Source organism: Rhinoraja longicauda, chromosome 14 (genome assembly GCF_053455715.1).
Source record: "Rhinoraja longicauda isolate Sanriku21f chromosome 14, sRhiLon1.1, whole genome shotgun sequence".
In the NCBI taxonomy this organism is placed as follows: Eukaryota; Metazoa; Chordata; class Chondrichthyes; order Rajiformes; family Arhynchobatidae; genus Rhinoraja; species Rhinoraja longicauda.
In genome coordinates this window covers 18,496,859-18,510,324 of record NC_135966.1, presented here as the reverse complement: position 1 = coordinate 18,510,324, position 13,466 = coordinate 18,496,859, and the positions used below count along the sequence as shown (strand labels likewise).

At 38.7% G+C, this 13,466-nt stretch overlaps 1 protein-coding gene across 2 annotated transcripts in view; it reads left to right on the top strand.

The window, feature by feature from the left end:
• unc5a (unc-5 netrin receptor A) overlaps positions 1 to 13,466 on the top strand; it is a 353,822-nt gene that overhangs the window by 222,916 nt on the left and 117,440 nt on the right. For both annotated transcript variants that reach the window (XM_078411523.1, XM_078411522.1), the window contains exon 3: positions 11,528 to 11,671. In XM_078411523.1, the coding sequence (XP_078267649.1) occupies positions 11,528 to 11,671 (144 nt within the window). The remainder of the gene's footprint in view (positions 1 to 11,527; positions 11,672 to 13,466) is intronic.

The following is a 13,466-nucleotide window of genomic DNA, read 5'->3' as shown; positions in this document are numbered from 1 at the left end:
AAGTGGTACCTCAGAAGCAATTTTTTTCACAAAATATGTAGTGCAAACGTGGAACAAGTTGCCAGAGGAAGCTGACGAAGCAGATACAATTATAATGTCTAAAAGTCATTTGGATAATTATGGCATTAAGCTTTTCTTTAGTTATTGCTATTTTTTCGTTGATTTATAGATGCTAATATATTCTCGATATAATAGTGAAGGGAAAATACCTCTGGTGTTTTTTTTTTTCTCTTTTGCACTACCTTGCAAAGAATGATTTGCTTGAATAGTATGCAAAACAAAGTTTCTGTTTCTCGGTCACTATGCCAATGAATAACCAATGCAAATATTGTGTCTTCAAATTAAGTAACAGATCTTAATATATGAAAGATGAAACTCAATAGTTTGCATCCAATTATTCTACAAATCTGTATGCCTATGGAGTATGGGAAGAAACCTGAGCACCCAGAGAAAACACATGCAGTCACAGGGAGAATGTTCAAACTCCATACCTTTAGCACCCGTAGTCAGCATTGAACCCAGTCTCTGGCACTGTAAGGCAGCAGCTCTACTGCTGTGCCACTGTGCAATGTTTTTTTTCTTCATGTTAACGCCTGTTATCAGAGGTGTTATGATGCCGTCTTCCTTCGTCAAGTTGCTACAGGAGCTCAAAGTCACGTATAAAGATTGTTGACAGATAATTCAGCTCATGGTTTATATTGGAGCATCAGCAGCTGTGTTGAAACCTCTGGCGTTTGAGATCTGAAGTGATTCTCAAGTTACTGCAGCACTTGTCCAAGAGAGCTTGAGCACCTTTATGTGCAGGTGATAAAAGTGGCTTTAAGGAAGCAGATTCACTCCTCCTGCAAAAGCTCCTTGCAGTCCGATAAGTCTTCATGCTGATTCTAAGGCAGTGGTAATTCATGACTGCAAAGTTGGGTTTCAATTATGATTTTTTAATGTGAAGTTTCTGTTCATAATTTCATGTTTGAAAGCAGGTATTTGACTGGGCAATTTTCTTAACATAATGAAAAAGTACATTTTATTCTAGCAAGAACTGTATGGGACAGTATAAATGTTAGTTGTGCCACTGAAATGTGCAATTATTACTGCCTGGCGTTTATGCTTGGAGTCAGTTTTTTGTTTACTTAATTGTTATGCAATTAATTTCTATTCAGACATGTAATTTTGTTAGTTCTTGAGTTCATAACAAAATTCTAACAGAATTATAAACAGGCTTTTACCAATGAAGAGTGCATCGCCCAATTACTATAAGTTTTTATAAGGATCTTATTTTCCTTTGAGAATTATTCATGTTGATGAATGATGAAAAAAATCTATTCAATCATAAGTTTGATATTCAGTCCAAGGATCTTGGGTAGAGCTGAAGCAAAGAAAACAATGAGCTAATGGATATACCAAGGGGAAATAGTAAATTTCTAGCACTAAACACGGAACATTTTGATAATGTTTACTTAGACGAGAGTGAGGTATTGCAGTAGCATACATTAACAGGGTAGAATGAAAAAAAATCGAGGTAAAGAATTAGTAACGTCATATATTAAATATGTGACCTATAAGTGAATGCGTTCAACAGAAAGTGGTTATATGTCCCATTGTTCCAATAATTAATTTTGTTATAAATTGTGTCATCATAATCTGTTGCTTAGTGATGGACAAATTGGCACGTTGATCAGCTGAGTACGTTTGAGATTATTCTCATTAATATGGACAAATATGGAGTACGAATGTTAAATGCCTTGTTCACATCGACTTGAACGTCGCAGATAGTGTCATGTATAATTAGTGTCGTTAATATAAAATATTACAGGAGAAATTAATTAAGGGCAGCCTCATTATTTGAAACACCAGGTTTTAAAAGTAATTTGACCAGATCTGTTTAATTACATTTGTGCTTCCAGGCATACTGTGTTTATGCAAAGGAACTATTGAGAAGGAAATGTGGGAGAATAAACATTAAATCTAACTTGATAAACTTAAGCTAAAGTTACTCATATTTGAAATATTAAAAATCAATCTGTCCTAATTATTCAATTTTAGAGTATTTTGAAATGAATCATTGTTATCATGTTCATAAGTTATAGGAGCAAAGTGAGGCCATTTAGCCCATCAAGTCTACTCTGCTATTCAATCATGGCTGATCTATCTTTCCCCCTCAACCCCATTTCTCCTGTTTTGTACCCATAACCCCAAATGTATTATAAAATAATGAAATGTGCTTTCAGTTTCAATGTTGTAAAGGTCAATGACTTAATGTTAAACTATATTTCACTCTGTAACTAGTCTGAAATGTCACTGTTTATTCAAGGTTGCATTGGCAGTGTACCAAAAATATTTATTGCTACCCCTATCTGTACTTGTGCTACTATAATCTTAATATGCTTGAGTTTTGCAACCTCAACTCTTTCTATGTCCAAAGGGTTTATTTGTTATAGGAGCAGAATTAGGTCATTCGGCCCATTAAGTCTTCTCCGCCATTCAATCATGACTGATCTATCTTTCCCTCTCAACCCCATTCTTCTGCCTTCTCCCCATGACACCTGTCGTAATCAAATTGATTGTCCATTAATTATATTTAAATTGCATAGATAACTGTCTTTGCATCGATAATCATTTTGTCTCAATCAAATTTCTGGAGCCAGTATGCTATGAGTGTACCAAACCATTAATTTTAAAGACTGTCTTCATGAATTTAACATTCTAAAATATGAGAATTAAAATGGAAGGCATTGGATTGAATATTGCAATGGAAATAATGATGCAAACAACAGCACTCACATTTTTAATGTAAATTAGACAGGTTCAAAAACATTACATCCACAATTACGTCATAAATAAGCAATTCTCTCACAGAGATTTCCTACACCTTTAGAAAGCGTCTTGCTGAGGTTCACCAATGGCATAGATTTAATGACAAGGTGCGGTGCATGGTGACAATGCACAGTGGCACAGCGGTAGAGTTGCTGCCCTACAGCGCTTGCAGTGTCAGAGACCCGGGTTCGATCCCAACCACAAGTGCTGCCTATACGGAATTTGTACGTTCTCCCCGTGACCACGTGGGTTTCCTCTGAGATCTTCGTTTTCCTCCCACACTCAGAAGACATACAGGTTTGCAGGTTAATTGGCTTGGTATTAGTGTAAAATTTCCCTGGTGTGTATAGGAATGTGTTACTGTGCAGGGGTCACTGGTCGGTGTGGACTTGGTGGGCCGAAGGTCCTGTTTCCACGCTGTTTCTCTAAACTAAACGTGAAGTTGCTGTATTTGATTTATATCCACCTAACTCACCAGGAAAAATCTAAGGTAGGGACTAATCCAATCTAGTATGTTTGAACATGGCATGAAGAAATAAATAATAAACAACCTCTCAGGATCTGAAAATTGTGCTTTAACATGTAGTGATCTCAGATTTTAATTAATGTTTGGTAGTTAAAGCGAAAGTTAAATGTGCTGTTCTTCATTCCTAATCTAGTAATTCTCTCAATATTTCCAACTATTTTTCCAAGTTCAAAACCCGCCTGCGTTGCTCATTAATAATTATTATTTAAATATTTAACCTGTTCACAGAACCCAGATTCCATGCATGGGCTGCTCTGCTTTTTGGCATTAGCTCCATTATCATACAAACTAACTTCTCATTTGCAGTTGATGGTCTCCATTAAAATCAATGGAGAGGTCATGTCACCAGTTGTTTAAGCAGATTCTCCACCATTATGACTGGGGAATCTCTGCACTTCATGCTCCTTGTAACACTATATTCTGCACTCTGGTATTTTCCTTTTTGCACTACTTTTTGTACTTGCATTTGGCTTGATGGCACTCAAGTATAGTATGAATTGACTGGAGAACACGCAATCATAGCTTTTCAATGTACGTCAGTACACACGACAATAATAAACCAATAAACCAATATCAATACCAATACCTGTGCTGCGAAGTTCACATCAGGGCACAAATGCGACGTGAATGCAATGTTAATATTTCAACTTCATACAGAGATTCAAAAATTGTGGTCGTTAACATAGAGAAATGCTGGCTGTAACAAAAATGACCATTTATGGCTTCTGATAATGTCCTAGCTGTTATTGTTGACATTTCCTCCAAATCCCCTTGTCTACTTGCCCTACTTTCACAAATTAAATTTACCGTGGATTTTAAATTCACAACCATGTCAGACATGGCAAATAAGTGATCAATCTTAGTTTATTCCTGAAATCCCAGCATCACAAAGGCAAAATACTGCCAATGTGATTCACTCCATATGAATTTGAGAAACAGCTATGTGACATGCAGCAATCCCGTTGTAATACTGAAGACTTGTGAGCCAGAATAAGCCGTGTTTCTGACCAAGCTGTTCTAAAACAGTTGAAACATTTATTTATCGGCAAGTGTAGGAAGTTGCCTTGGGTCATCCTGTACACACAAAATAGCAGGATAGATCAAATCTGGATAATCATCTCACAATCTAACGACTCTCGATAATCAGTAAATTTATGGAATCTGACCTTGAATGTGATATTGTGGAATTTACTCACCGATAATCTGTTCACTAATGGCCCATTTAGGTTTTATCAGAACCACTCGTTATTCGTAGCCTTGGTTCAAACATGGGCTGACGGGCTGAATTACAGAGAGGAGGTAATAATAATGCCCTTTGCATCAAGACCGCATTTGATTGTCTCATCAAGGCATCTAATACAGATGAAATCGGTGACCACGGAATGAGAAATATTTCAACGGCGTGAGTCATAAATTGCACAAAAAGAAAATGGGTTTTTTTCTTTAAGATCATTCATTCCAGCCCTATGAGGCCTTCCTCTGGACCGTGTACGAGGTTTCAGATGCTTCATCAGTGACCTTCCTTTTGTCATAACGTCAGAAGTGAAAATGTTCACTGATGATTGTACAGCATTTTATTCCATTGTCAACTCCTCAACAAATGAAGCAGCACATGTCTGTGTAGGATAGAACTAGTGTACAGGGTGATTGCTGGACCAGCAATCACCCTGTGCACTAGTTCTATCCTACACACTAGGAACAATTTATAGTGGGGAAGATTCCAACAAGGGGACATAGCTTCAGAATTAAGGGACAAAGGTTTAGGGGTAACATGAGGGGGAACTTCTTTACTCAGAGGGTGGTGGCTGTATGGAATGGGCTTCCGGTGGAAGTGGTGGAGGCTGGCTCGATTTTATTATTTAAGAGTAAATTGGATAAGTATATGGATAGGAGGGGATTAGAGGGTTATGGTCTGAGTGCAGGTAGATGAGACTAGGTCAGGGAGAATGGTCGGCGTGGACTGGTAGGGCCGGACAGGCCTGTTTCCATGCTGTAGTTGTTATATGTTATATGTTATATACAGAAGCCAGTTAACCTACAAACCTGCATGTGCTTGGAATGTGGGAGAAAACTGGAACACCCAAAGAAAACCCACGCGGTCACAGGGATAATGTAGAAACTCTGTACAGCAGCACCTACAGTTAGGATCAAACCCGGGTCTCTAAGGCAGCAATTGTGGCACTGTGCCACCATGCTGCCCCTGCATGAGCTGATGAGGGGAAAGAAATGTTACTTCTTAGAAATTCCAGACAAAAAGCATCGCTAACCAGCTACTCTTCACAAACAATAGTATAACCATCACTGATTTCCCGATCACCATTGAATAGAAACTCAACTGGAACAGCCACACGAATACAATACTATAATAACAGCTCAGAAACTATATATCCTGTGGTGAGTAACACAGCTTCTGACCCCCCCAAATTCTACATTGTTTACCATCTACAATATGTACTGTAGTTTTATGGCAAGATTATTCTGACAGCGCCTGCCAACCTCCATCACCAAAACCAATAAGGACAGTCGGTGCATGAAAACATCGGTAGCAATAAGTTCACCTTCAAGTTTCAGAAAATCCTGACTTGCAAAAGTCTCAACATTTCTTCATTGTCACTGGGTTGAAATCCTGGAACTCTGTAACTCACAGCTCTGTGGGAGTATCTTCATGGGAAGGACTGCAGCGGCTCAAAATAATGGTTCTCCATCAACTTGTCAATGCTAGTTAGGGGTGGACGATAGTCCTCCTAGCCCAGCTCGTGGAAAATCAATGAATGGGGAAAAACAAATCTCACGGAGTAAAGAATGCCTTTGAGATACAAAGGTCTATAAATTCTTCAATAAATGAGGATGGGAACTGCATAATAGTTTGGTATAAGGTTTATCCTAACCTGCAAAATGAAAGTGTGCTTAAAATCTATACAGTATATGTATTTGGCTTTATGATCTTCTGCTGGTATTTGTTGCTAGTCCTGTCATCCCTGATGATAGATATTGGAATAGGGGAGCATAGGTGGAAGTTGAAATGTTGCGCGACCCATTGAGTTACTCCAGCATTTTGTGACTATCTTTAGTCTATACCAGTTACCACTTATGCTAACGAAGCAGGGTCTTGGTTCAATGATAAAGGGGTGCAAAATGATTGAATTTAAATGAAGAAGAGCCATGCTGAGATAATCTTCACTGTTGGACTCCCCAGTTAGTGCTTCACATCCATTTGAGCATTTTAACCAAGGCAAGAATGGGCTTTTTGATTAAGCATGTGTCTCTTCTGTCAAAATCTGCATTGTTCGCATTTGACATAATTTGGTGCAGAAAATCATGAGGGTTGCATTAATCATGAATTTCAGTGGAAGTCACTGAACTTTTATGTAGTGTAAGAAAATAACTGCAGATGCTGGTACAAATCGAAGGTATTTATTTCACAAAATGCTGGAGTAACTCAGCAGGTCAGGCAGCATCTCCTTTTTTTGTTGGTTAAGGTGGACTGAGCGAAGGTGTTAAGCGAAACGATCGCCGAGCCTGCGTTTGGTTTCGCCGATGTAAAGAAGTTGACATCTAGAGCAGCGGATACAATAGATGAGGTTGGAGAAGGTGCAGGTGAACTTCTGTCTCACCTGGAAAGACTGTTTGGGTCCTTGGATGGAGTTGAGGGGGGGTGGGGGGGGGGTAAAGGGACAGGTGTTGCATCTCCTGCGGTTGCAGGGGAAAGTGCCCGGGGATGGGGTAGTTTGGGTAGGAAGGGACGAGTGGACCAGGGAGTTACGGAGGGAATGGCAGAAAGGGGAGGGGATGGGAAGATGTGGCCAGTAGTGGGGTCCCGTTGTAGGTGACGGAAATGTTGGAGGATGATTTGTTGGATATTCCTTCTCTCCTGAGATGCCGCCTGACCTGCTGAGTTACTCCAGCATTTTGTGAACTGAACTATCATGGTAATCTTTGTGTGAGGGTGTCAAATACAGTGACTAATTTTCATGAAGTGTCTCTAAGCCTGATCCTAGTTGGAAATCTAATTTTAGATGTGCTTCATTTACTTGAAATATAAAACAGTTGCATTATGCAATAGAATTTATCGCCTCTTATCTCTTCAAGATAATTTACTATGTTTAGTTAAAATGAGATTTTAATTTTATTATGAAAATCAATTCAAAGTTAAACATGTATGGTAGAAATTAATTTAATGTTGTAGATGATAAATACAAGGTAGAGTAACATATGTCCCTTAGACTCTGCTCCTAAAACTCGGTTCCACTGGAATCAATTGAATCAAATTTCAAAAGTTATATTCAAAATATGAAGGACACCAGTTTGCTTATTTAGTACATTTAATAGTGGACCATTTTCCACACAACTAAATTCACTTGAGTGGGATGACTACCCTGCATGAAAACGTTTTGTTTTTATCAGTATTTTAATGAATAGTTTTTTTCATTTAAATTTTTAGTTTAGAAACTAAAACATGGAAACAGGCCTTTTGACCCATCGAATCCAACCCGATTATTAATCACTCGTTCACGCCAGTTCTATGTTATTCCCACTTTTTACATCCACCCATTAAACACCATCGGCAATTTACAGAGGCCAATTAACCTACAAACCCGCATGATTTCGGGATTTGGAAGGAAGATGCAGTACTTGGAGGAAACCCACATGGTCACAGGGAGAACATGCAAACTCCACACAGGCAACAGACAAGGTCAGAATTGAACCCAAGACTCTGGCGCCAAGGCAGCAGTTCCACCAGCTGTGCCATTGCACCACCCTGACGTGTTCCTAAATAGGTTTATAAATAATTGTTAATTCTTTAAATGTGTTAAAACTGTTTTTAAATGTGTCTGTTTTTCTTAGTGAAGTGCATCAAATTCCTACTGAGCCTGTCAGGGCTGATACAGAGTTGATGTTTTATTTGGAAATGTCTGAAGAAGGGTCTCGACCCGAAACGTCGCCCATTCCTTCTCTCCTGAGATGCTGCCTGACCTGCTGAGTTACTCCAGCATTTTGTGAATAAATACCTTCGATGTTTTATTTGGAATGTCTGGAACTAGGGATCATAGTCTCCAAATAAGTTAATATTTTAGTGAAGAGATGAGGAAATGTTTCTTCACCCAGAAGAACCTGAATCCTTGGAACAGGGTTACGGAGGATCAATTGGTGTGTATACTCAAGAGAGAGGTGGACAGATTTTTGATTGTTACTTAATTGAGAGATATATTAGTTGAGAAATTGGTCAATTAGTCAATGAGGAATTAGTTGAGAAATGTGTCACTGTGGGAAATGATCAGCCATGATTTTATGAAATAGTGGAGCAGTTATAGGGAGTCAATTTCTGCTTATATTTTTAAGTTGCCACTTGTGGTCATCTTGCTTTTCAGGATGTCCATGGCATTGAAGCCTTCTTGGAACCGCTGAACTGGAAAAGGTCAGTGGTGCTCCAGGAGATGAGTGTGAGTGTCAAGCTGAGTTAAGCACAATATGGTCCATTCAATAAAACGTAGCTAAAATACCCACTAATCTACACTTCCCTTTCTCAATCAAGATTGATTACCCCATTCAAATGAATGAGACCATGTGACAAGCCTGCTGTGCTTTCCAACCAAGCTCCCCATTTTACTTGCATGTCGTCTTATCTTACAAAATTGCCTTAAGTCATTTGGAAAGTGCCTTCGTGATCTAATGTTCTAATGAGGAAATTTAAAGCTGATTTAATTGGTTTTCAAGATTCTGAAGGGAATTAATGAAGTTAATCCTGATAAATTATTCACAATGGAGAATGTTTAAAACATAAGAGAGTAAAGGTTAAAATTTTGTGAAGTAGAATATTTTTAATAGGCACTTAATTATTGGTTGTGCAACAGAAAAGACGCTTTAGCCCTATGCAGGAAATTTCTGAGTTGTGCAGTTTCTGGTGTTTATTTGCCACAAGTGTATATTTTAAATTCACGTTCATATGATGTTATAACCATTGTCAAAATATCGTGTAAAATGCACCCATATTGGTGGCAAAGCATATTCACTAGAAGCAGCGTTGGGAAAAACACACTTGCATTGGGCCTGTGAAATTTAGCTCTCTGCAATCCTATATTATGGTGCTAATTTTGGCAAGAAATATCTCCAAGTCAACGGGGCAAGTCCTGGGTGATTGCTCCCATTGATAGAATGATATGATTGAGTCTATTGAAAAGATGCTGTATTTCTCTGTGTTTTGCTGCAAGCCAGGGAAATATGTCAGACCCGGCTGAAATGGGAAATTTGAATAACTATTCCTTTTAATAACTCTACTTTTTATATAACCGTTCTTTCCGGCTGAGGAGGTTGCTGATATTTCAAGTAATTCAGTCACAGGTGAGGGTTTGAGATGTGCCCAAAGAGATGTTTGTGCTGAGTGTGATGCTCGTACTGGAAAGCTTTGTCTGTTTGCAATATTGTACATAACGATACATACAAACTCAGTGAATAGTGCATTAACGTCGGAAAGACTCTCAAACCTATAACATGAATGATCTTGCAATGATACTGTGATAGGATAAGCACTATACTCTTGACCTGAGGAAGATTGAAATGTGCACATTATCCCAAACCTGGAAAAATGCTGTGGTAAAAGAACCTTCCATCACATTGAATTCTCCACCAATTTCAAACCCCCAGTGCAGAGTGAAGTCGTACGTCCTCTAATGATTGTATTTCTTTGAAATAAAATGCTTTCCAGTTTTCAGGTGAGTTCTTTCTCTTTGAAAGAATTAGTAATCTTACAATCTCTAATTTTGCTTTTGAAGCTTAGGCCAAAACAATCACACCTTTAAATTTTGCTTCAGAAATTTGCCATAATCTGGAGAATGGAGGATTTTTGCAGGTGTATGTGGAATTTTCCAGGTGTTACACTAAGAGTCATCTTTGTAATGTTTTGGTACTTATTACACTGTTGTGAGAGTTTCTAACTACTGATGAAGTGAGCATCAATCTTTCCAATTTGTGCAGGAAGGAAATGCTAGTTTAAACAGAAGATAGACACAAAAAGCTGGAGTAACTCAGCGGGACAGCCAGCATCTCTGGAGAGAAGGACATTTCAGGTTGAGACACGAGTTTGAAGAAGGGTCTCGGCCCGAAACGTCACCCATTCCTTCTCTCCAGAGATGCTGCCTGTCCCACTAAGTTACTCCGGCTTTGTGTGTCTATTTCCAATATGTGCAACATACTGCATAGGGTTTATAAAATATACAAAAAGGAACTAATCACACGTGGAATGTTGCATGTGCAATTTGTTTGAATGTGTTATCATTTTAACTAGAGGTTCTGAGTTCACATTGCTCACTCTTATTAGATCTGTCTTTCTGCAGACGTGTAATAACAGGATGAGACATGTACCTCATCAATACATCACTAACCCATTCAAACTTCCTCCCAAGATTCTCATCATCCATGTGGGTCATGTGATTGTTTCCTCCCTTGTTCCTCTTTTCAAGGACCATGTTATTTCCCCAGCTGCCTAACGTGGATTCTCCAGTAATTAATTAATACAATTAATATTTCTTTCTTCCTGCTTCCGAGACTGATGGATTCAAGAATCAGCTGCCTCTTGTGTTCCAGCTTTTTAATTGCTTCATTTCAGAGATGGCATCAGACTTGCCGGTGCCAACCAACAGCTTCGCCACCTTACCGGTGTGTTTGGCTATTCTGTTTAGCAAGTCAAGTGCCAGGATAGCACTTGTATCTCCAGCGTAGTAATCTTTCTGCTTATTTAAATCACACCACTTTCCTTTAGAACCATGCAATGCAAGAAATTGCCGCAATAAAAATATCTAATTATACAACTGGAATTAGCATTGCATCTTGTATGTTCACTATCTTACTTTTAATGTCCCCAAGTCAATATGTCAGAATAGTCTGCCTTGAGCTCCGGTGCTTGCACCATTTTATAAAGAAGTCCTTTCATTTTTTTCAATTATTTTGGCTATTAAATGCACTCTTCCCAATGTACCTGGAATCTGTGAATAATATTTTTTTCAAAAATAAAAACTTTCTGGCATTTAAAGCTTACCTGATGGTAATCCTTTTTTTTTTCAGTGATAGATGTTACATGCACTTTCTGTACTTGAAGGGTGCTAATTGCTTACACTGTTATTTGCGTGGTTGCTAATAATGCCCATTTGTAACTAAAGCCTTTGGACTTTGCTGATAAATTGTTGTTATTTACAGGGCTCATGGTACTACAGGTCAGAACTGATATTTCACGCCAGCAGGTAGAGAAGATGTTTGGCTTAGAAGAATATTGGTGCCAGTGCGTGGCATGGAGTGCCACAGGTACCACGAAAAGTCAAAAAGCTTTTGTCCGCATTGCATGTGAGTATCCAAACCTTCCCTCGTGCAACTTCTATGCCAATATTTATTAAAACTGATAACATTTGTAATTGTGATTTTGAACGGTGATCTACATGCTTGCTTGCCTTTTTGCCTTTGAAGAAAGGGATCAAAATAAACATAATCTCCATGCTTATTAGTCGGCTGAAATATTAACCCAAGATTTAAATCAGTTTCAGCACGTGACACAGTGGTACAGTTCCTGCCTTACAGCATCAGAGACCTGGGTTTGATCCTGGGTGCTGTCTGCACGGAGTTTGTACGTTCTCCCCTTGACCAGAGTGGGTTTTCTCCAGGTGCACCCGTTTCCTCCCTCAACCTAGAGACGTGCAGATTTGTTGGTTAATTGGCATTGGTAAAATTGTAAATTGTCCTTAGTGTGTGTAGGATAGTGTTAGTGTTCGAGGATCACTGGTCGGCGTGGACTCAGTAGGTCGAAGGGCCTGGTTCCGCGTTGTATCCCTAAACTAAACTGAACTAAATTTCTCAATTTTGTGATGGATGGAAGCAATCAGCTAACCGTGCACTATCTGAACACCAGAGTCTTTACTAACATGTTGGCCAGCATACTTTCCAGAAACAATGTCAGCACTGTTGGACTGTTTTTGTTTATGAAGCACTTGAAATTTCCCAGACATGTGATAACGTGTCATGCAAATTGGAATTGTTTCTTGCCATTTTTTTAACAAACATTTAAAATGTATTGTAGAGAAGTTCAAACCGGTACATAGAACATGAGTTCCTGTTTGGTTGCATAGCTTCCTCAGTGCAAATATAACTGCACTGAGAGATGCAGATGCTCTCCGACGTACGATGCTTCGACTTACAATATTTTGACTTTGCGATGGTGCAAATGGCAGCGACCCGTAGCGAGTCACAGCTCGCTTCCGGCCACGTGATCAGGTGTATTAAATGCATTTCTACTTACGATATTTTCGGTTTCCGATGGGTTTCGCGGAACCTATCCCCATCATAAGTTGAGGAGCTATGCATCAGTCAAACCAAAGATAAAGGTGCTTCGCATGACATGTGTCCAGTGCAAATTTGAGGCTTTGTAGTCTTCAATATTAGTTCATAAAGATTGCAGTGGATCATTTTTGCTCATGAAACTGGGCCAGCCCACAATCAAACATCACCATGCTGTTTTCTATCAAATCCTTTTGAGAAAGGTCTGAATATTAACTATTTTTTGGTTCAAAGACTCTTTTTAAAACCTTTCACATTATTTAATTGATAAAGACTCTGAGCCCAATTGTATCCCATTATATTCAATTTCCGCTTTGTTAATGAAACTGCAACAAATTATCGCACCTGAATATGTCTAGGACTATTTGCATCAAAATTAAAAGAAAAATGTCCTAAATATGTTATCTGATTGAATTGATTCATTGAAGATTTTGTATTTGACAATATTCAAATAGATTTGACAGAAAATTGAGAAAGGAGTCTTGAAACTGCTGCAAGGAGATTCTTGGTCTCCATCTATTACATTACTAACCATTTTTCATGATATGGGATGAATTTAGGGACAGTCAACATGGCTTTGCATGTGGTAGAGCATTTCTTTTTTACTTGATTGAGATTTTGAAAAGGTGATCAGCAAGTGCAGTTCCTTGAGTCTTGGCAACATTCTTGTGAATATTCTCGGCACTCTTTCCAACTTAATAACATCTTTCTTATTGGAGGGTGACCAAAACTGAACACAATTCTTCCAAGTTTGTCCCTACCAATGTCTTGAACAAGTGCAAGGTTACATCCCAGCTTCTATCCTCAATAC